We start from the raw sequence: 21,859 nt of genomic DNA on the forward strand, positions 1-21,859 counted from the left end.
TGCTTCTGTAGGCTGCGTGAGCTTCCTAAGGGCGGGGATCACCAGCAAAGGTAGGGCACATAGTCAGCGTCAACGGTGTTTCATTGAATCAGGTTGACCAGGGATTGCCTGGGAGACACTGCTTAATATTTTAAATCTTTTTGAACTGCTTGAGAATATTCTAGATTTGTTACTAGTGTCATGTGGGACCGGCACTTCCCAAGGGCTCAGGTATATATATCCATGCCTCACTAGATCACCGTTTTCCTTTAAGTTCAGGCCAGATTCTGAGGGTTGGGACAATGGTTGCTAAGGGTCCAAGCTCCACCCAACCAGAGCATTGCTTAGTGGAAAACAGGAACGTTTGTTTGTATAATGTCTCGTATGAAAGATTTGTCTGGTTTTATGGACGTATGAAAGGTTTGTCTGGTTTTATGGACATCTGCTTCAAGTATTTTTATTCAGAACCAAAAATTTTATAATGTCTTTTTGTAGGATCTAGTTACTTACCCAACACTTACACTTTTATCACAGGGCAGGGAACTCACTATGTTTGACTTCCCAGCCATACACAGAATCCACACCTCCCGAAAGTAGTCTCGGAACAGAGGATGCAGTGGGTTCGGGGCATTCTTCTGTGCCAGTCCAGGACACCCATGTCCCTCTTCTGTAACTTCCTGCAATTTCAGAAAATATTTTCAGCTGGCTTGGCAAGGCTTATGACCCATCTGTCCCACATAGTCTCAAGATTACTTGACTTAATTACAGATTTTTTGATACCTACTATGTGTCTGGCTTCATGCTGAGTGTAGGTGATACTGAGATGAATTAGACAATGCCTGCTTTTGAGGGTACGACAAAAGTCTGGTGGAGGAGAGATGCAGGTGGGAAACTAAATAGAGTGTCAGCAGCACACAGTCTCTGGAGTCAGGCTGCCTGCATAGAGTTCTGCTCTCTTCAGTCATGTATCCCTTCTATACCTCCATATTTTCATCTGTAAAGTGGAGACAATAAGAGTGTGCATCTAGTCAGGTTGTAAGAATAAAATAATGCATGATAAGTGCACAGCCCTTGGGGCACTGTAAGGGTTCAATAAATATTAGTTATTGTTACTGATGAATTTTCTCTACTTTTGTTTCCTTGTCACTTCAGAACTACTTTGCATCCAGTTCGCTGTGTATTTTTTTCAGATAACCACAACTATGTTATTAACCCAATGATTTAGTTGTAACTTGGACAGCTTGGGTGCAAAGCATTTTGGGAGAAGTTAGGCTGGGTGGAGGGCCCTCGAGCAGGTAGCTCATTTTGCCCTGCACTTGCTGGTGGGCCTGAACCTCCCAATGTCCTCCCTGCTCTGGACCCAGGCAGGATGCGCTTGCTTGACAGGGCTGGGGACGAGCCACTGAGTGCGGTTAGGAGGAGGCAGGGACCCCTGAGCTTACTAGCCTGCTCTGTTTCTTCTTCTCTGTATAACTGGCTGCTGCTTAGGGAGAAAGAGAAGATATGTGTTTAAACAATCTCTAGAAATAAAAGTTATTTTAAGCTCTTTCTTAAAGAAAACCAGATTCTGCTTTCCCACTGGTGCCTTGTCCATCCTCGTTTCTGAGGCTGTCACCGTGGAAGGCAGCTCCTGAAGCTGGCCAGCCTGGAGTGGGCCTGGCCTGAAAGCAGCTGTTGTACCCCTGAGGCCCGTCCTTTTTGTTCACCCTCCTCCCCAGAGCTGTAGGCAGAGTCAAGGGCTCACAGTTTCCCTTTATCTTCCTGTTCCTCACAGCAGCCCCTGAAATTTTTGCTTGGGAAAATGGTCCTTCCCATCTCCCTGTGTTAAGTGTTAAGGTTGCCTCTTCATGCTCTCTGCTCCTCTGCCTTTTTTTTTTTTTTTTTTTTTTTTTTTTGAGGGGTTGGCAGGGTGGGAAGCAGTAAAGTATAGCCATAAAGATATTAAGAGCAGACTCTCAAGTAAGGGAGAATGGGTTCTCCCTTTTAGGGCTACTACTTTTCACCTGGGTGATTTTACTTCTCTGCATCTCACCTTCCTCATCTGTAAAACGGGGAGAATAATAATATTTAAGATCTAATGAAGACAATTGTCCTGGGGAGTAAATGAAATAATTCATGTAAAGCTCTTAGCATGGTGCTCAATGCATGCTGGCCATTATTACGTTTATAGTTACGTTATAGGTGTTGAAGTGGTACATGTGGGGAAGGGCAACAAAGAGAACTGACATTTTTGAGCGTCTCCTTCGTGCCATGTGGGGTACCAGGCCCTTGACATTCACCCTTTAATTTAATTCTTCCATCAATCTTGTGTGGACAGTTCTATTACTATCTCTGTCTTACAGATGAAGAAATTGAGGCTGAACGAGGTTAATTCAGTAAGGTTGAGTAAGTAAGAGACTTACTCAAAACACTAATTTGTGATGTTGAAAGTCAGGACACCGGTTCTTCTGGTTGGGGAGTGACCAGAAGGGGGCGTAAGGGAGACTTCTGGGGTATTAGTAATAATTCTGTTTCTTTTTGTGTTTGCTGGGTGTATGGATGTGTTGATCTTATGGAAATTTATCGGACTGTAGATCAACATTATCATTTGTTCACTTTTATGAACATACGTTAAATTTCACAAAAATTTCAGAGAAAAGAAATCAAACAAGCGGCAGCCTGAGGTCACACAGATGATGAGAAGCAGAGCTAGTGCTTTCTACCCCCACGTGCCAGTGTGCCAGCCTCGATGGCTTTGCCTGGCCAAGCCCCTCTCACGCCGTGGGCTGCTCAGGCCGGAGGAAGCTCTGGCTCCAGGTCTGTCTGTTCAGGCGGTTAAGGAAGGAGCTGGGTCACTCTGAGCCAGTCAGAGGGGCCCCAGAGACAGGGTCCCCTGAGGTAGCTAAGCACAGGAGGCACGGGTCTAAGAGGCTCTCCTGGGATTAGTCACTGGTGGGCTCTAGGACAGATGATGGGGGCGCGACTGGAAGGCAAAGGCAGTGAGGCCAGCAATGGTCTTTCCCCTGAGAGAACGACTTCTATCCCCAGCCCAGTTGGGGACCCCCTTTCCTTCCACTTCCACGTTCTTTAGCCAAGTTGCACCTGCTGGTCCACTGGAGCTTGCTCCCCATACGGAGCCAGGAGACTGCCAGTCTCAGCTCGCGATACGGCTGCAGGAGATGCAAGGGGAGTGACGTTCTTCCTGGGGGAAAGAATTTCATCTGAACTCCTCCACCCATCTTGTTTTTTTTAAAATAAACTTAAACTTTAGAATAGTTTTAGATTTACAGGAAGTTACAAAGGCAGTACAGAGAGTTCTCATACATTGCACACCCAGTGTCCCTGCTTGTTAGTGTCTTCCATTACCACGGCGCATTTGTCACAACTAAGGACCCGGCATTGGCCCCTTACTATTAACTAAACTCCACACATTACAGTCGTCTCTCCACTTCCGTGGGGAATTTGTTCCAGCACCTCCATGGACACTCAATCCACAGATGCTCAAGTCCCATTTGTAAGAGAGTGTAGTATTTGCATAGAACCTGTGCCCATCCTCCTGTGTACTTTAAATCATCTCTAGATTATTTATATACCTAATACAATGTAAATGCAATGTAAATAGTTGTTATACTGTATTGTTTTTTAATTTGTGTTCTTTGTTATTGTTGTACTATTATTATTATTTTTCATGTTGAATATTTTCAACGTGGAACCTGTGGATACAGAAGGCTGACTGTATTTGGATTTCACTAGTTTTTCCAGGATGTTCTTTATTTGCTTCAAGATTCCACCCGGGGCATCATATTAAGTTTAGTTATTACATCTCTTTAGTGTCCCTGGTCTATGACAGTTTCTCAGTCTTCTCTTGCTTTTAATGACCTTGGCAGTCTTGAGAAGTATTGGTCAGGTGTTTTGTAGTATTTCCCTCAGTTTGGGTTTGTTTGATGTTTCTGTCATTATGAGACTGAGGTTATGTGTTTTGGGAGGAAGAACTCCACAGGGTGGCATATCATATCATACCAGAGGTACGTGCTGTCAACATGGCTTATCATTGGTGAGCATAACCGTGATCACTTGGAGAGGTAGTGTCTGCTAGGTTTCCCCACTGTAAAGTTACCTTTTTTCTCCTCTTTCTGTCCTCTTTTCTTTGGAAGTGAGTCACTAACTGCAGCCCATGCTCAAGCCCCACACCCCTCTACTTTTAATCATCGAGTTTATTTGACATGAGACCTGTAAACACATACACACTCATCCAAGTATTTGTGCAGGTAGAGGGATATGTAAGCTCACGCCCAGACACACAGATGCAGGCATCCAGATAATATAGACAGACACCCAGATGAATTCATATTCACAAACACAGACACTCATAGGCACAAACACTAGGCTCCTGGAGAAATCAATAGTTCTGTCATTTCACTTCTCCTACCAGCACAGTGATGAATCGACTAGGATTTTAATTAACACAGCCTCTCAAATCTCACTTTCTTCCTATTTCTTAAAGATCTTAAAGAGCAAGAAATGAGTATGCCTCCAGTGTGCATTAAAAGGTTTAGCAAATACATGAGTTTTGGGTCTCAGCAGGCCTCCTAGGATGGGCCCAGGCCTCAAGCATTGGTGGCTCTGACTCCCTTTTTCTCCTTTCCTGCCTCTTCCCTGGCTCTTTCCCCTCCAGGCTAGAAGTAAGGAGGTGTCAGCTCTTCCATTCAGAGGATTACAGAGCTCTTCCTCAGAGAGGTGTGCTGAGAGGCCACCCCAGTACACAGGTTTCCTTTGTGCCAGGTGCTGGTCCCATTTGGCCATCTTCCAGCCCCACCAGTCCCCACCTCTGCTGCTCTGCCTTGCCACCCTTCTGTAGCTTCTCAGGGCTTTCAGTGTAAATGCCCAGCCCTACTCCGGCATTGAAGGCTTCTCACACCCCATCCACATTTCTGGTTTTCTTCCTCATGGCTCCCTCTCTTCTGGAATGTGGGACTCTAGTCCAAGGGACTTCCTCATTGTCCCTTTGACTGCCCTACCCTGGAGTTTGCTCCCACTGTCTTGATGTGTCCAAACCCTCCCTAGCTCTCTGAGCGTCTCCTCCAGCACTTTCCCCTGACCTCCAGCTGGAAGAGGCAGCTTCCTCCCTTGAATTCCCAGAAGACCTTTACTCTAAGGGATGGCACTGACTCCACTTAGTTATTTGTGGACTTGTGTTTTAGCAAAGGTTCTTTTGGTTATAATCAATAGAAATTAACTCTTGGACTTATCTCCTACTCCCCAGATGATCCTGGAGTTTCTCCTGGAACAAGTGAAGTTGCCATCATTGCCATGTCCCCTGTGCAACCATCCCTGTCTCTGTGACTCTTGGTTCTAAGTTTCACGGTGTGGGAGAAGGAATTGAATTAGTGCAGCTTGGTTCAGGAGCCACCCCTTGATCCACCACCGACTGTAGCCAGGAGCGTTTTCACACCTTCAGACATGGCCACTGGTGGACCACCCCTATGTTTGGGAGGAGGGGCTCTTCCCAAAGAGGAGGGAACAGCTGAAGCTTGGGCAGCCACCCCAGGAGGTAGCTGATGTAACTTGTCTCTGCAATTGACAGAAGATGGAGGAGGGGATGCTGAGCAGACAAAGCAACAGATGTCCACTGCAAAGTGCTTGTGGAGTGACTGAGTCAGTGCGGGAGTGACTGAGTCAGTGCCAGACTGACTAGTTTATTTGTTGCCTCTTAGCAGCCCCTAGGTCAGTTTGCCTCCCAGTCATGTGTCTCTAGAACACAATGATCATATGTTTTTTCATCCTCTATATCCCCTTTCCTATCATGTCAGTCTTGGGACGCTTTCTGGGCAGCACGAATAGTGGAGGCATATGAAGTCTTCTGCATAGGTATAGATGTATCCCAGGAAGTGCCTGGCACTTCGCCACACATTCGCGGGCATGCAGTTACAGAGTGACTGATATATGTCGGGCACTGGCAACAAGCCAGACACAGTGACAACAGAATGCTATTAGTGCTCCAATGGAGGATGCAGGGGCCCTGGGAAGGAACTGGTGAGTTCTGGCTGCAGCTTTTCAGAGGCAGTGATGTGAGAGGTGGGCCTTGCAGGGTGAGTAGGAGTCTGCCAGGTAGAGAGGAAAGAAAGGGGATTTCAGTCTGAGAGACAACTGAGTGTTCCAGGGCACAGGAGATTGTGAAAGAGAGTGGTGAGTGTGGGAAACGGGGAGGCTGAGCGTAGCTGGAGTGTGGAGAGCATGTTTATGGCAGGGGTGCTAAAGTCAGGGGAGATGGAAAAGGGAGCTGTGTGTGGGGAGGGAGGTTGGAGCCAGGTCATAGAAACTCTCCTGTCTTAGCCCCGGGAGTTTTGACTCATTCAGGTCCCAGCTAGCTCTCCGCCAGCTACTTTGGCCTCCTTGCTATTCCTCACATGTCTCAAGGACACTTCTGCCTCAGAGACTTTGCACTTGCTGTTTTCTCCCCTGGAACAGTTTACCCCCAGATAGCTACATGGTTCCCTTCCTCATGTCCTTCAAGTCTTTGCTCAAATGTCTCTTTCTCAATGAGCCTTTCTGACCCACTTATTTTAAATTGCAATGCCCACTCCCCTTTCCGCCACCCGCACTCTCTAACCTTCTCTTCTGTTCCCTTTTACTTCCTGGCACTTACTGCCTCCAACATATTATATACATTGCTTATTTATTTTGAAAATTGAATGCCTGCTCACTTGAATGTAACTTTCACAAGGGAAGTGATTACTCGTTTGCTGCTATAGTCTGTCTTAGAATAACACTTGGTGCACGGTAGGCACAGAACACATAGTCGGAGAATGAGTGAGTGAATTGGTAGTAGGTACGGAATGCTTCAGGCAGGTAAGATTAGGACAGAAATACTAATCAGAAGGCTATTACAAGCCAAAAACAAAGGGAGTTGAGCTCAGCCTTAATTATTAACTATGCATGTCTTCCGTTACAAAATGATGACAAAATCCATTGTTGTCTTGTTTTCTTTTGTTTTTTAAGTTTTATTTTTAATTGACACATAGTAATTGTCTTTTAACTTCTCATTAGCTTGTCTTGATTCTTTAGGTAGATCAAAAGCTCCTTGAGGGTAGAGACTTGACATCTTCATCTCTACTTTTCCTTCAATGCCTGGAACTTACATGATATTAAATACAAGGCCCTTGACAAATATTCAATACTTCATTCATGAACTGTTATTACTAACTTTTATTTGACCAAATGAATTTTAGAGTGATTTTTATTTGCTTAAGATACTAGAATCTAATCTATATTCTCATGCTGTTGTACTAAATAAAGTTAATTTTTTTCCATTATAAAAGTAATATATACATGCTCACTATAGAAAATTTGGAAATTTAAGAAAAGTTAAAAAAGCAAAAGCCTTTAGTTTTACCACCCATTAAGAGCTTTTAGCATTTTAATGTCTTTCCTTTAAATATTTTTTCTGGACATACCTTAAAATTTTTTTATTATAATAATTGTGTGCTTACATTTACATTTTTTCATACTGTATTCTCCACTTTATTGTCACATACATTTTTTTTTTGCTTTAAACTTTTGGAAAGCATTATTATAAGTAAGTGGATACTATGTAACCATGTAGCTATAGCATAGCCCACTTAATGTAGCTATTATATGATATTTAGGCTATTTCCATTTTCCACTTATTGTAAAGACCATTTGCTACTCTGTCAGACTTCATTGTCTGTCTGATCACCTGCAATCAAAACTTCTGTGCTTCAGGCTTATTATCTGTAAGATGGAGATAACCAGAAGTGAGTTCATGAATGGGAGAAACAGTGCTGAGCATGCAGTAGGTGCTTAGTAAACATCAAATGGCCTGGAAGGGAAATCTTTGGAAATTGTGGCGTGTTGATAGTCATCCTGGTGCTGTTTCCTGGTTGCAGGCTGCACCTAATGCAGGTGGACTCAGTCCAGCGCTGGATGGAGGACCTGAAGCTCATGACGGAGTGTGAGTGCATGTGTGTCCTGCAGGCGAAGCCAATCAGCCTGGAGGAAGACGCACAGGGTGACCTCATCCTGGCCGGTGGCCCTGGCCCGGGAGACCCCCTGCAGCTGCTGCTCAAGCGGGGCTGGGTCATCAGCACTGAGCTGCGCAGGATCGGGCAGAAGCTGGCCCAGGACCGCTGGGCACGCGTGCACAGCATGAGTGTGCGTCTCACCTGTCACGCCCGCTCCATGGTCAGCGAGTACAGCGCTGTCAGCAGGAGCCCCTCGCAGGAAATGGGCCAGGTCAGCTGCCCTGGGATGAGGGTGGGTGCGTTCTGGGAGTGGAGATGCCTCCGAGCAGAGTGGGTCTGAATTGTGTGGAATGTGCACCTTTCCTGCCTTTTCTTCCAATAAAGCAAGGAAGAAAGACAGGAAGGACCTTTACTGAGTACCTAATGTGTGACATCGTGCTAGGTGTTTTTACACATATCCCATTTAACCTGCACAACCTGTGATGTTGGCACCACCACTGTGAGAAGCTGCACAACAGTTAAGTGTGTTAACTTTAACGCCAGACTAGCTGGGTTCAAATGTCAGCTCTGCTGTGCGGACCTTGGCAAGTTGCTTCACTTCCCTTTGCTCTAGTTCCTTCATCCTAATGGGTATAATAATAGCATTTATTTTACAGATTCATTGTGAAGACTAAATGAATTGTTACATGTACAACATTTAAAGCAGTTGATTAAAAATATCAGTATTACTATCCTCATTTTACAGATGAGGAAACAGAAGTTCCGAGAGGCTGAATAACTTTCCCAAAGTTGTGCAGTGAATGGTCTCAACAGGATTCAGCCTAAGCTTTTCTGATTCCACGGCTCATGACATTGAATTTTCTTCTCAAAGCCCAAAGCGAACCGTTGAAAATCTCCCTTGTCATTATTTCTCTTTCCTTTGTCATTTGCTTTTTACCTTCATGCTTTACCCTTTGCCTCAAACTTTTCCTTCCATTACTTTGCAGACAGTAAACTTCTGTTTATTCTTCAAAACCCAACTGAAATGTCTTTTCCTGTCTGAAGCATCCCAGACACCCCAGCATAACTAATTGCTCAGTTTTATTTTCTTATTTTTATTTTCTCCCAAAGCAGCTGACAACAATCTCTTTTGCCACCCATATCACACTGTGTTACAGATCAAGTGCCTGTTCCCCAAGTCAGATAACTTGATTCTTCCTCTCAATGCCCCAGAGTGCTCGGCACAGCAGTTGGTCCTCAATCAATGCTTATTGAATTGAATAAAATTGATCTACTTTTCTACAGATTGAGAAGCTGCTAATGGAGAAATGTTCAGAGCTCTCAGCAGTCACGGAGAGGTAAATCTGGACCTTGGGTCTCCCAAGATCTGCTAGCCTGTCTTGCAACAGGGGACAGCGCTGGCATCTTCTTCCAGAGGGAGAGTGGGAGTGGAGAGAACTGGTGATAGTTTAGGAGTTTCCTTTTCCTGACTTTTATCAGAAACCTTAAAAGGTTCCTTTGGAATTTTCTGCCCCATTTTCTGGCCCTAGGGATAAGACAAAAGGCAGAGGAGAGGGCTGGGCATAGGAACAAGGAGGATTTTCGAGGAGTTGGTAACAAGGAAAAGGGTTCCCACAGCTTTGGGAAGGCTCCCTAGTCCCCAAAGTCAAGGCAAGAGTCCAGGCAAGGTGAAAGCAGACACGCAAACCCTTAAACACACAGACATATGACACAGATGTTCACAGACACTCGCTTGCTCATACACAGATATATAAACACACACTCACACAACCACAGAAATACACCCACACCCTCTTCTCCATGTTTCGAGTGCATAAACATACATAAGTTTACACTCAGACACATACACACACTCAGCCTTACATGTATACACATCGGGTGTGTGTTGACACTTTCCCTCACCCTTCCCAGCCCCCATGTTCTGCAGGGAGAACCTGGACCTTGGCATCCCCTAGGGCTCCATGGGGTCTTTGGTTTTCCCGGGTGGAACATTCTCAGGCCACAGGGGTAAATTTGAGCCAGATCCCCCTCTGTGTTTCCATCTGGGGAGAAAATCCTCAAGGGCCATAGACTTTGCCATATGTCTTTAGAGTGAGCACTGGAGATACCTGGCACTGCGGCTCCCCTCTTCATGGCTTCCCGTCTCTCCGACCCCCACCCCAACGCCAGGCCTGGAGCAGGCCCAGATCTGGCCCCTGCAGTGGCTCTGTGTGGTCCATGTGCCCCTCCCAGTGGCTCACACCATGGTTCCTTCTCCCCAGGTGCCTCCAGGTGGAGAACGAGCATGTCCTGAAGTCCATGAAGGCCTGTGTGAGCGAGACCCTGAGCACGCTGGGCCAGCACTTTGGCCAGCTGCTGGAGCTGGCCCTGACACGGGAGGTGCAGGTCAGTGCAGGCCGGGCTGTGGAGAAGGGTGTCGAGGGGACACTTGGGGGGAAAGGGGGACGGAGGGGCTGAGCCAGGCTGGGGGAAGCTGCTGAGGTGGCCTTTCTTGGGAAGCATCCTGCTTAGACCACCGAAATCAATTCCAGCATCTGAAAGACAAAGCAGCAAGCTGGGCAGAGGCTTCCTGAGCATCTGACCCAACTCTGCATTTTCCAGATGTGAAAATGGGAGCCCAGAGAGGGGAGGGAGTTACTCAAGGTCACACAGCACGGCATTGGCAGTGCCATCTCCCAATCACACTTTCGATATTGTCCCCACCGCCCTAAATCTTCTCTGTTGAGTTATTGTTCATAGTGCACCCAATGGATCTTACTATCCCGAAGGACTTATGGTACCTGCCAAGCATAAGTCAATTCTGGAAATTCTGGTAACAGGGAAGAATCTAGAAAGGTCCTGTAGTCCTGCCCCTGCCTCTAGGCAGGCTCATGTTTGATTTTAGAAAGACAGGGAGGGCTTTGGAGCCTGACAGATCTATTTTCAAACGGTGGTTCACCTTGGGACCTTGGTCTAGCTCCTTAACCTCTTTCAGCTTCATTTTCCTCATCTGTATATTGAGAAACCTTCCCCAGGAGAAAAGTGACAGGACTAAGCAAAACCACATGGAAGGTGCTTAGTACATAGTGGGGGTTAAATACATGTTATTTCCCTCCCTTGCCCTTTGCTTTTTTAGAAGCTTCCCAGTAAAGCAGATTCCATATGGTTCTCATTATGAAATGTATTTACATGTTATTTATAGTTACAGAAATATTGTGTTACATACTTGCCATTCTTTTCCCACCACCAAATAAAAGCTTCCCACAAATAACAAATCCCTTTCCATCTTGGCTTCTCTCCAAACTCAGCCTCTCTGCCAAGCCCAGAGTTTCCTTTCTCTCTTTCCTGAGCATGTGGCTCATTTTGTCCAGGGTCCCGGCCCTTCTGGGCTGATTCACCTGCCCGTCCTGCCTCAGTCCGCACTCCTCGCTCCCGCAGGGCCTGCACCCCACGTCAGTGCAGCTGGTCCCAGGCCTTCTCGCCCTCCCAACCACAGAAAGGTCCTCCGATGCCACTCTCCCTGCCCTGACAAGGACAATGGGGAGGGATGGCTTAAGGCTGGGGACACTGGGGAAGGCACTTAATACTGATGAGCCAATGCTGACATCCCAGGTTGGGATGGGTGATGGTTCAAGCTGGGGTTCCTACCCCAAACTGAACCATCAAGTCCAGAGGGACCCACAGGACATGGGGACCAAAATAGGTGAAGCAATCGAGGAAGTGATGAGTGGGGAATATTGAAGTTAGCGGTGGGCGGGGGGCCTGGAGGAACGTCTGAGCAGGGGCACAGGGGCCGGCTGCTGCTCTTCATGCCGGTTTTGTAACCACCTGCCTGGAAGTGCCAGGTTCAATGAAAAGGGCTGAAATGGAAATGGTAAGTTGGATTGTCAATAAGATCCAGCCGGGTTTGGAACTAGTCATCAGCTCTTTCTACCAGGGAGCAAAGGGTTGGGGTATCTTTGGTGCTCTAGTTCATGAGATTCTGGGAAAAGCTCCCCGGGCCTGCCGGGAGCCTACTGGGACCTTTTGGTCTGTGTATTTGGATCCATTCTGGTTTTTCTTCATTCTGACCTTATTCAGGGTAGAATTTCTTATCCGGTGCTCCTACTTCCCTGCCTGTCCCCTGCTCCACTGCCACGTCTGACCAGTGGGATCACTGAAGCCTGGCCTGGGAGCGGAACAGGATCAGCTACTCCTCTGCTAGAATTTGGTCCCTCATTTGCCTTGCTCCCCTGGTGGGATCAGCAGAGTTTTGTCCTCTATTCATCTGCATATTTGTTTCCTTTCCTGGTGCTTTCCCCCTTCCCTGCCAGAATGTCCCAAGGTGTCATCTAAGCTCTCCTAAGGACCGAGCTTGCCATGCTCAGAATATTTTTTTAGCTGATCTTTAGCTTCTTTTTACATTAGAAGGTTTCCATACAGGACAGCGGTGACAGCAGAAAATATATGGGCTGAAGACAAGGTAATTTGTGTTCAGTGATGTAAGCATGTGTTTCCTAAACTAGTGACTCAAATACTGTTCTCCAGGATGCTGGTAATTATACCAGGATCCTATATTTGGGATGTCTTGATGTAAATGAAATCAGATCTATTTCTTTGCATCAGAACTTCTCCTATGATGTGCCATTCTGCATTGCAAATCTTCCAAAAGGTCCTCACACACTCATAGTGTTTCTTGTCTGACTTGTAGCCTCCACATATGGGGACATTTTTGTGTGTTGTCCATGTATATATCTCTAGTGACCAGAACAGTACCTGGCATAGAAGGTTAAGTGGTATATTCCAAACTTATAGGGTCACAGAATTTTCAAATTATTATTATTAAAGTGCCTATTTAATTATTCTAAGATGCTGATATTTCAAGAAATGCAATTTGGGAAATACTCTTTTAGCACTAGGAAGCCATGTAGGAGCAATCTTCTCCCCCACCACACATGTGCACGCGTGCGTGTGCGCACACACACACACACACGAGTATGTGGTGACATATTCTGTATAGCAAGGGCAGTGATAATCTCACACTATTCTGCACAGGTCCGCTCCATTCTGGAATATTATGTCCAGTTCTGGGCCTTAGATGGGTGATTGACAATGATTGTGCTCATATGAAGTTCCTAGGAGGATGGGGAGGGGCTGAAGATCACAGTTTGTGAGGAATAGTTGGAGGAGCAGGGATGTTTAATCTAGGGATGGGCACTCTGCTACCTACAAGGTTCTGTGCTTTGGGGGCCCCAAAGGGAAGACAGACCTAGGGCCAGTGGATCAAATCTACAGAATATCCCATGTATAAAGAAGTTTGTGAAGCAACAGGGCTGCCCAACAATGGAAGGGGCTGCCTTAGGAACTCCCCATTACTCAGATGGGCGAGCCATGGCTGGGGGGACATAGGTAGAAGATGGAGCTTGGGCTGAATGACTTGTAAGGTTTCTTCCAATCTTGATGGTATGTAAGTCTATGAATGTGGGCATTGTGGGGCAGTGACTGAGCATAGAGTTGGCAGGCATATCAGGGTGCAAATCCTGACTGCTACTTACTGGCTATGCAAACTTGGGCAAGTTACTTAATTTCTCTGACCCCTGGTGGACTCACCTCTACAGTAGGTTGTGGTTAGGGGTTAAATGTGATAACACATGAGCAATTGGTGGTAGTCTCCTGATTGTGCCATCTGCTTTATTCACTAGAGACCTGCTCTGCCTTAAGAGAAACCAACAACAAGCTTTACTAAAGAAGACTCCTAATCTCCTAATTGTTTATTAAGATAATTGAACGAGTTTGTGGGGAGGGAAAAATTTAAGACTTAAATGTTAACAGGAAATTCATGAACAATAATGATTAGTCTATATAGGAATAAAGGATTAGCCGTGTGAGAGTTAAGGGGAGAAGACTTGACTTATAAAAATTGATTTACTTGAAGACAACTTAGGGGACTCTGTATTGAACAAATTGATGCTTGCCTATATCTTTCAGTCTTTGATCAGCTTCATGTGGATAGGTGTTATGTTCATTCACCTATTCACTGAGTCAATAATTTTTATTTTAGTTTAAATATCACCTTTTTAAAATAAAACTAATCGGGGAACATAGCTTTGGCTCTGTGGCTAAGAGAGCTTGTTAAAGCTTCATCTCACCACTAAATTTCTCCTCCTTGTCCCAGGCAGAGCTGGACAATCTCAGGCCTCACCTGAGGGACAAGCACCTATCCCCTGACAGAGGTCAGACCAGAAGGACCTTCCTGAGAAGAGAGGGAGACACTAAGCTGAGCATACTCACTTCCTTTTTCGCAACTGCCCAGTCAGACAGCTCATCCCCACCCTCTCGGTGAGGTGAGAGGGAGGAGTGGGAGCAAGACCAGCAGAGGTGGCCTTGCTGAAACCCCACCCAGGCTGTGGTTTGGCAGGACTGTGGCTGGGTCACTTGGGGGAGGTCCACCGTCTGTGGGGAAGTCCTTTCCTGCCTTCACAAAGCCGTCCTCCCACATAACAACCTTGACTCCTTTTGTGGGTCCTTCTGAAGTTACCACGGGCAATTTAGACTTTGCTTCCAGAAGGTTCAGAAATTACTCAAAATATTATGGTCATTAAGTGAACTCTAAGGATGTTTTGCAACCACGGCTCAGAATTGGCTTCCTATTCTGTTTCCGGCTCTCAGATTTTGCTCAGCCATGTTGTCCAATGTAGGTAAACAGGCTGCAGTGAGATTAAATGGCAACAAAAAGAGAATCCAAACATACTTACCTGCTAAGAAATATAAAGATTTCCAGAATTTTAATATGTCCCCATCCCATTTTAAAGTTCCCTGGGAGAAAATAAAGTAAAAAAAAAAAGAAAAGAAAAAGAAAAAGAACCCTTTTACTGTTAATATAATCTTATCAATTTTCTTATTCTATTCTCCTCAGCCAGGAGGGCCCCACTCCAGTGTGTGGGGACTCGTGTTTCCCTCAGCGACTGCAGTCCCGGATGTCTCTGCAGGAATGGGAGGGGTCCTTCAGGATTTCTCACTTCCTACTGGTCTTTCCCAACCATAGGTGACAGGTTCCAAAGAGCCCTTAATACTGGGTACAGCGTGATATCACAGCACTACCCCTGTGCTCACAGAAAGTGAAAACAGGCCAATCCTTAATCCCCAGGGCAGGAACGCCAGTCGACATTTTGTCCCAGGCTCAAAGGCCTCAACAGACGCTCATCTGTAGCTGAGGAAAAGAGGATGAGCGGCTGAGACTGTCTTGGTTGCAGCCTTGGCAGGATGCCAGTCAGCTTATTTCAGGTGTTCATGCCCACAAAGATTTGTGAGCACTCACTGGGGGAACACATCCACCGTGGGTTAATTGTGGTACTGTGTTTACCATATATGGGAGAAAAAACGTCTCCTTTCTCACTGAAGGGCATTTGAAACGTTTTCTTCTTCCTGCAAAGTCAGGCATTTGCAACTTCTGTACAAGGACTTGCTTGATTTGCATTCTTTCCCATCCAGTGTATTCAAAACGTCTTAATTTCTAACTCCCTCTAAGCCCTGTGTTTCTGCCACACTAGGCTGCATTGATTTGGGCTCCTCGCAGTGACTTAGACCAGTGGTCTTCAGACTACTTCAAATGCATTGCATTTCCCTGGTTCCCAAAGATTTCCCAGGAGAAATGCAAGCACATATTGTTTTAAGGAAATCTATTTCCAGATCTTCAATTTTCATTTGTTTCCTTTCTTAAAAATGATCTTCCACATAATACACTGAGTTTTTTATAGCCCTTCTGTTACTTTCCAAAAGAAGGGCATAATCTTGATCCATCCGAAATCTTCCAGTGCATTGCCCCGCTGTGCAAAAGCCGTGGGATGGGAGTGGAGGACCAAACAAAGGAACGTCGCTTGATTAACGAACCATAAAACCCTTAGGCCTCCAGGAGTTATTTTCATTCTTTATACATATTTATGTTGAGAGAAGCATTAGAAATTGTGTGTTTTTCCCAGTGTGGGCATTTTCTGAATTTGGATATATGGTAGAGTGTATGGTTGGAGGGGTGGTTTTGAAAGTTTCCAATTTATTTTATCCTTTCCATCCATTTATTCTCAAATAGTGTAAAGAGGGACATTCTCCTTAGACCAGAGCAAAGAGAGGACTGATAGGACACTTCAAATGCTGAAGAAGGCTTTTTTAGGGCATATACTTAAATGCAAGCAATCCCTTTCAGCTATTTTTCATACTCATTCCTAGGATGTGACATTTGCTGAAAAGTGTCTTTGAAGAGATTCTAAAGGTTAATAATGATACTGATTCTTTTAGATGTAAGTGGAATGTTGAGAATGACCAAAGTTTTCAAAGTATATTGGATAAAATACAGAAGCAAGTTTTTTATGATTTTTTTCATGTTTGATGTACATTATTTAATAAAGCAATGAAAGTCTATTTTGTCAAAATATTTTTTGAAATATTTATACTACTTTCTACTTCCTGTTAATGAAAGATACAATTAATTGTTAGCAGCTGGGCTAACTAGATTTAGGCAGTATATAACTTTTTCCTTCATTAAATACATAGGAAAGTTTGATCATGAGAGTCACTAACATTAATGCAATTATTTACAATTTTTAAATTCTCAGTTCTTATTTAATTATTCCCTCAAAATGAACACCAAACTTTAATACATTTATACAGCTACTTACTAAAGGAATACCATGTCTTTTATCATATCTTAGATTTATAATTAACTTAGAATGTTAGCTACATATTACTGTGCATTATTACAAATTCAATAAATTGTTTTGTTTTGGCTTTATAACATATGCAAATAAATCAAATTTTATTTTAGCTCTACTTTATTTTAATATTGACAGTTTTTAGCATTTTCCCTTAGGGAATGGCTTTCCTAATTATTTGTCTGTGGTTTTAGCATTTCTTAAAATACATATAAAAAATTTTAAAATCAAAAATGAAGTCAAGTCTATTGAAAGACAGTTGAGTCTGACTTGGCTGATTGGGCTGACTAAAAGGACTTTCTTTGCCACTTAGGCTATAGGTGGGTATTTCCTATAAATTAAATAAGCAGAAGCTGTGGCTTCATAGTTTTGATAAAATATATTTGAAAAACAAAAATATTTTATTAAAAATTGTATTAGCAATGAAATTAATAATATTTTGATTTTCCCAATCCATTCTGAATAATTTGGGTGACCCAAGTTTCTCTAACTAAAAACATAATTAATAGTTATTTGATAAGTCTTGGTAAAGTACTTTCAGAATTTTTCCCAGAAATTGAGAAAGTGAATGAATGACTCTAAGATTGGGTAACAAATGCTTTTGCAAGTCAAGTAGTTTCCAATTCTTTGCTTTTAGTAATTTAGAGAAGGACTGATTTAGAGGAGTTATCAGCTGCTAGATCATTAAAAATAGTGTTTGATGATAGATCACTACGTGATTACATAACTCAGAAGGTGCCCAAAGTGTTCAGAAACGTAGCTACACAAACTCCTCCCATTCCTCTTTTTCGGTTTATGGAAACAAGATTTTTCAGAGTTTACATTGAAAAATATAGCATTAAGTCAATATTCAATCATGAATACATAAATGAATTAGAAAGGCTAAAAAGAATAAAAAGACCCATTCATCTCATTAAGAGATATAATAAAATTTTAATTTTTATGATTTATAATTATTTACCAAAATTTATAACCTATTTAGTTATGACAAATTATGCTGATAATAGTTGTAACAATAACTCAACCATAAAAATATTTTTAAAAAAACACTTGGAGTCTTATAGTAACAGGAAATAAAATTTCAAGTGTCAATGATAAGCATGATAAGGGTGATCAATAAAACACTTTAAAACTTAAATGTATTGCATTAAGGTAAAATTCTGAGGGAAAATTGAAACGGGAATATAAATTTAGTGGTGAAAAGAAAAGATGCAAAATGTTAAAGAAAGAAATTATTCATAGGTATTTAAATAGTTGATGCTGGTATCAAGTTGTTTTGGTATTTAGATGCCACTGAACACATCTGAAAGAGTGATGTAATAGTTTTATTGTATGTCAATATTTACAATCTGCTGGAAATTACATTCTTTCCAACTTTGATTTTTAAACTTATGGCATACAATTTTAGCTGCCAAATTAAAAATGTGCAAAGAGTCACATATTTTTCAAGTTTTTTTTAGGACTAAATAAGAAAAACTCTTTTGACATAGGATACAGAGGTACTTCTAGTTCTATATCATGATGGCTGTGGTCCCTGCCTCTTACTCTAGGGAATTGCTTAGGCATTGAGACCCCTATCTGCTAGAGAGATTTTCTTGTTGCATTGAAAGAATCACCCTCAGCAGATACCTGAACTTAGGCCACTATTGATGCTCCTGATGTCTGACCCCATAGTCCTGGAGATGACCACCAGTCTGTCTGCCAGGTGCTTCTCAAAATAGCATCTTTCTATACCTTTTGAATATTCCAGCCTTGAGTAGTATTAGTTTATGCTACATCTTTTTTTGCAGCAATGAATTATCCCTCCAGTGTTCTCTTTCCTGTTAATTTCCTACTCCTTTCAGAGAGACTCGGTTGAGTATCTAAGGGTTTACTATCCTTTTCATGTGGGTCTCTTTCCTTCTATAACTCACAGAGTGAATGTAGCAGTTGTATCTGATCAGCTTTTCCCACCTTTATTTCACTTTGCTTTCTAGCAAATTCGTCTGTTTTTCCAGCAAACTCTTCTAGACTTGGGGATTTCCCTGATTGAGAGAAATGAAATCGATTATGTTCTGGGTCTTCCAAAAGCCTCTAGTTCTAACAGATCTTATCCACACTTACCTTCCTAAATTGGGTATTCCCACCCAGGAGGTATTTTCCCATCTGATGAATAGCTAGTCCAAGCCTGGATTCAATTATTATTTTCTCTTCAGTATGCCCTCAGAGTCCTAATTCATGCATTTCTCCAGCATGTTCCCTTAGGACACAGGAAATGCTACATCTCCACTTCCAAAAACTGTCACCTGGAAATTTATGCAGTAATCCTTCGAATAGTTCATGCTGATTTCTGTAGTCTTTTCTGATGTTCCAGAGCTCTCTTAAAGCATAATGAAAAAAAAATCCAACAACAACTGTTTTTATTATATCTCATGATTTTAAGGGTCAAGAATTTAAGCAGGGAGGGCTAGGCTGAGTGATTGTTCCATTTTATGTGGCATCCACAGAGGTAACATTCAGCCGGCAGGTGGTTTGGAGAGTCCTAGGCAGCTTCACTCACATGTCTGGTGCCTTGAGCGGTGGCTGCAAGGCTGGACTCAGTGTGGAGAGGGTTGACAGGGATCCTACACACGGCTTTTCCAGCATGACAGTCTGAGAGCCATCAAACTTCTTACCTGGCAGCTCAGGGCTCCCAAAACAGTGATCCAAGAGGCCTGGGGTGGAGGCTTTAAGGCTTCTTATGACCTGGCCTTGGAAGTCCTAGGACATCACTTTTGCCAAGTGTTGGCTTCTGTTGATCAAGCAAGGCTCTAGGGCTAGCTAGATTCAAAGGGAGGAAAATTAGAACTCATCTGTCTATGGGAGGAGTAGAAAAGAATCGATAGCTGTCTGTAATCTACCACCCCTGTCAAGTGTGCCTACGTTTTATGCGACCCCTTTGCATAGATGTCTGACTATGGACTCCATCTAGAGCTTTAGGAAGGAGCCTCCCAATATTTTCGTGGCTCCTTCTGAGAGATTCATTCCAGCCTGCTCTTTGAGAATTTACCTCCTTTCTGATAGATTTCATTGGGTTGCAGTCACTCTTTCTGGTGGAGGAACGATTAAAAATACATCCTTCTTTTCTAATGCCTTATGTAGAGCAGTTAGACTGCGTGCATCTCCTTAACTTCTTTATATTCCTTTCTCTGGCTCTACGAAGATCTTATTTTTTTTGTTTGTTTCATATCTGCCTAGTCTGTCTTTTAAATACATATTTGTCATTCAGTCTATCTTCCCTAATTTTGTTTTCATTCTTTCACCACTCTTCTCATGATATAGAGTGAGGCATAATATTGAAACTTCTCTAATTTCTCCTTGAGTTCCTGAAAAACACACACACACACACACACACACACACACACAAAACTCTTGAGTTTTTGACCGCATTGCTTTGAGGACGTCACTAAGATAGGATGAGACAGGTGACTCCTGTGGAGCAGGAAGGGGAGGAAGGAGAAGTAGGCACGGAAAGCCACGCTGCCCGTCTGACATCCAAGAAAGAAAAGGAGGAAGGAAGAAGCTCATACAGGGAATCAAGCCAGAGGCACCTGTTAGAGGTCCCACAGTCCTGCTGTGCTTGGCCACAGCTGGAAGTGGCTCAGGAGAGATGTGGCCTTGGCAAGAGCGCAGGGAAGGAAGATTCACAGGGGCAGCAGCAGCAGGGTCCCCAGTCAGCTATGCCTCTTGCTGCGAGAGCTCTGGTTCCCACCACACCACAGAGTGCTGGGTGCGAATGGGAAGCCGGGAGGGAGAACCACTCCCCTATTTGGTGAGAGCCTTGAGGCTTCCAGCTCCACTCTACCCGGTGGGGTCCTGCCACCATTCAAGGAGATGGATTCACCAACTTTTGAAAACGGGAAGTTGGGTTCACAGGGGGCAGGGCCCAGCTTCACCCTGGATCACATGTGTGACCTTGGTCATGACTGTGTCTCAGTTTCCTCGACTGTGAAATAAGGTTTGGACAAAAGATTTCACAGGTCCCTTCCATCTAGATCTGACATAATTGATTTCAGTGGTGCCTTTAATCTCCTGTCACAGATTTATGCTGTGGCAAGGATGCTTACAACTTTCCTTTGTCAGAGATCTGATTCACAGAGACATCGCTGAGGTGTAATTACTGTATATATGTGTACAGATATTAACATGAAATTATTCTCTGATTTAAATGGTCTAATATTAGCAGCTGATTGCAAAAGACATTGGGTTTGAATTGTTTAATGTAATGCTAATTTGCTTCAAGTGCAAACACTAATCAGGAACATTAGGTAATTATCATTTAGGTACAGGACCCCAATATATGAAATCTGCATTTTCATATGAGCCTTAGCATCACATGTGTAGCTGCTTACCGTAACGATGGAGAAGGGTTCTAAGAAGTGTGATCATTACAGAGATTTGTAGTGACAAATCTTGGTTATTAATTTTACCTTTTGTTGAATCTCTCATAAGAGGCATCTATCAACTTAGAGAATAATTTTTGTATTTAACATAGTTTGATTAAACACATACTTAATCTTAGACTGCTCTACGGAGGATTAGCATGCTGTGTGTGTGAAGAATTTCATGAGTTTGAATAAAGAGGAAAAAAGGGAGAACAATTTACCTTGAGCCTCAAACCTCCTTAACTGGAATAATTTTGAAAATGGGGAAACTGAGGTATAGGTAGTTTATCTCAATTGCTCAAGAACACAAAATTATAACTGTTAACAATTTTATTTTGCTTCTATGTGGCAGCTATCTTTAGAAGTCCTTTATGTATATATTGACAACCTTAAGAAAGGGGCACAACCTCCTTAAAAGATGGACACTGTTACTTATACCATTTTATAGATGAGGAAACTGAGGCAAAGAAAGTCTCAGTTGCTCTAAGTGTTGCTTTTAAGTGTCTAAGTTGCTCTCTTCTGTAACACCAGGGTTTAATTAAAAACAAACTAGTCTTAATATTTTAAAATAAACATGGTAACTGAAACTGAACAAGTGGCTGCTCACGGCACCCAGCTTCCTGTGTGAAGCCCTGAAAGGCAGCTCCCCCAGGCTCTATCTCCACACCTCCCAGGAGAAACTTGAGCAACTGGCATTAATTAGCAGGTAGGAATTATTTATAATCAATAAATCAAATGCTCCAAAGCAAATAGCTGATTATGAAGTGGTTTCAAGACACATGAAAGAATTTTTTCCCAGAAATTAGTTTAACTTTTCTATGAATAATCTTCATATCATATTTGTTAATGAATC

General features: G+C 43.3%; 1 protein-coding gene across 1 annotated transcript in view; it reads left to right on the forward strand.

Annotated features, from left to right (window-relative positions):
- INSC (INSC spindle orientation adaptor protein) overlaps nt 1–21,859 on the forward strand; it is a 126,988-nt gene that overhangs the window by 52,735 nt on the left and 52,394 nt on the right. The window contains exons 3-5 of the mRNA XM_069469638.1: nt 7,866–8,211; nt 9,225–9,277; nt 10,202–10,325. Of these exons, the coding sequence (XP_069325739.1) occupies nt 7,866–8,211; nt 9,225–9,277; nt 10,202–10,325 (523 nt within the window). The remainder of the gene's footprint in view (nt 1–7,865; nt 8,212–9,224; nt 9,278–10,201; nt 10,326–21,859) is intronic.

This window comes from Eulemur rufifrons, chromosome 6, assembly GCF_041146395.1.
Source record: "Eulemur rufifrons isolate Redbay chromosome 6, OSU_ERuf_1, whole genome shotgun sequence".
NCBI classification, from domain to species: Eukaryota; Metazoa; Chordata; class Mammalia; order Primates; family Lemuridae; genus Eulemur; species Eulemur rufifrons.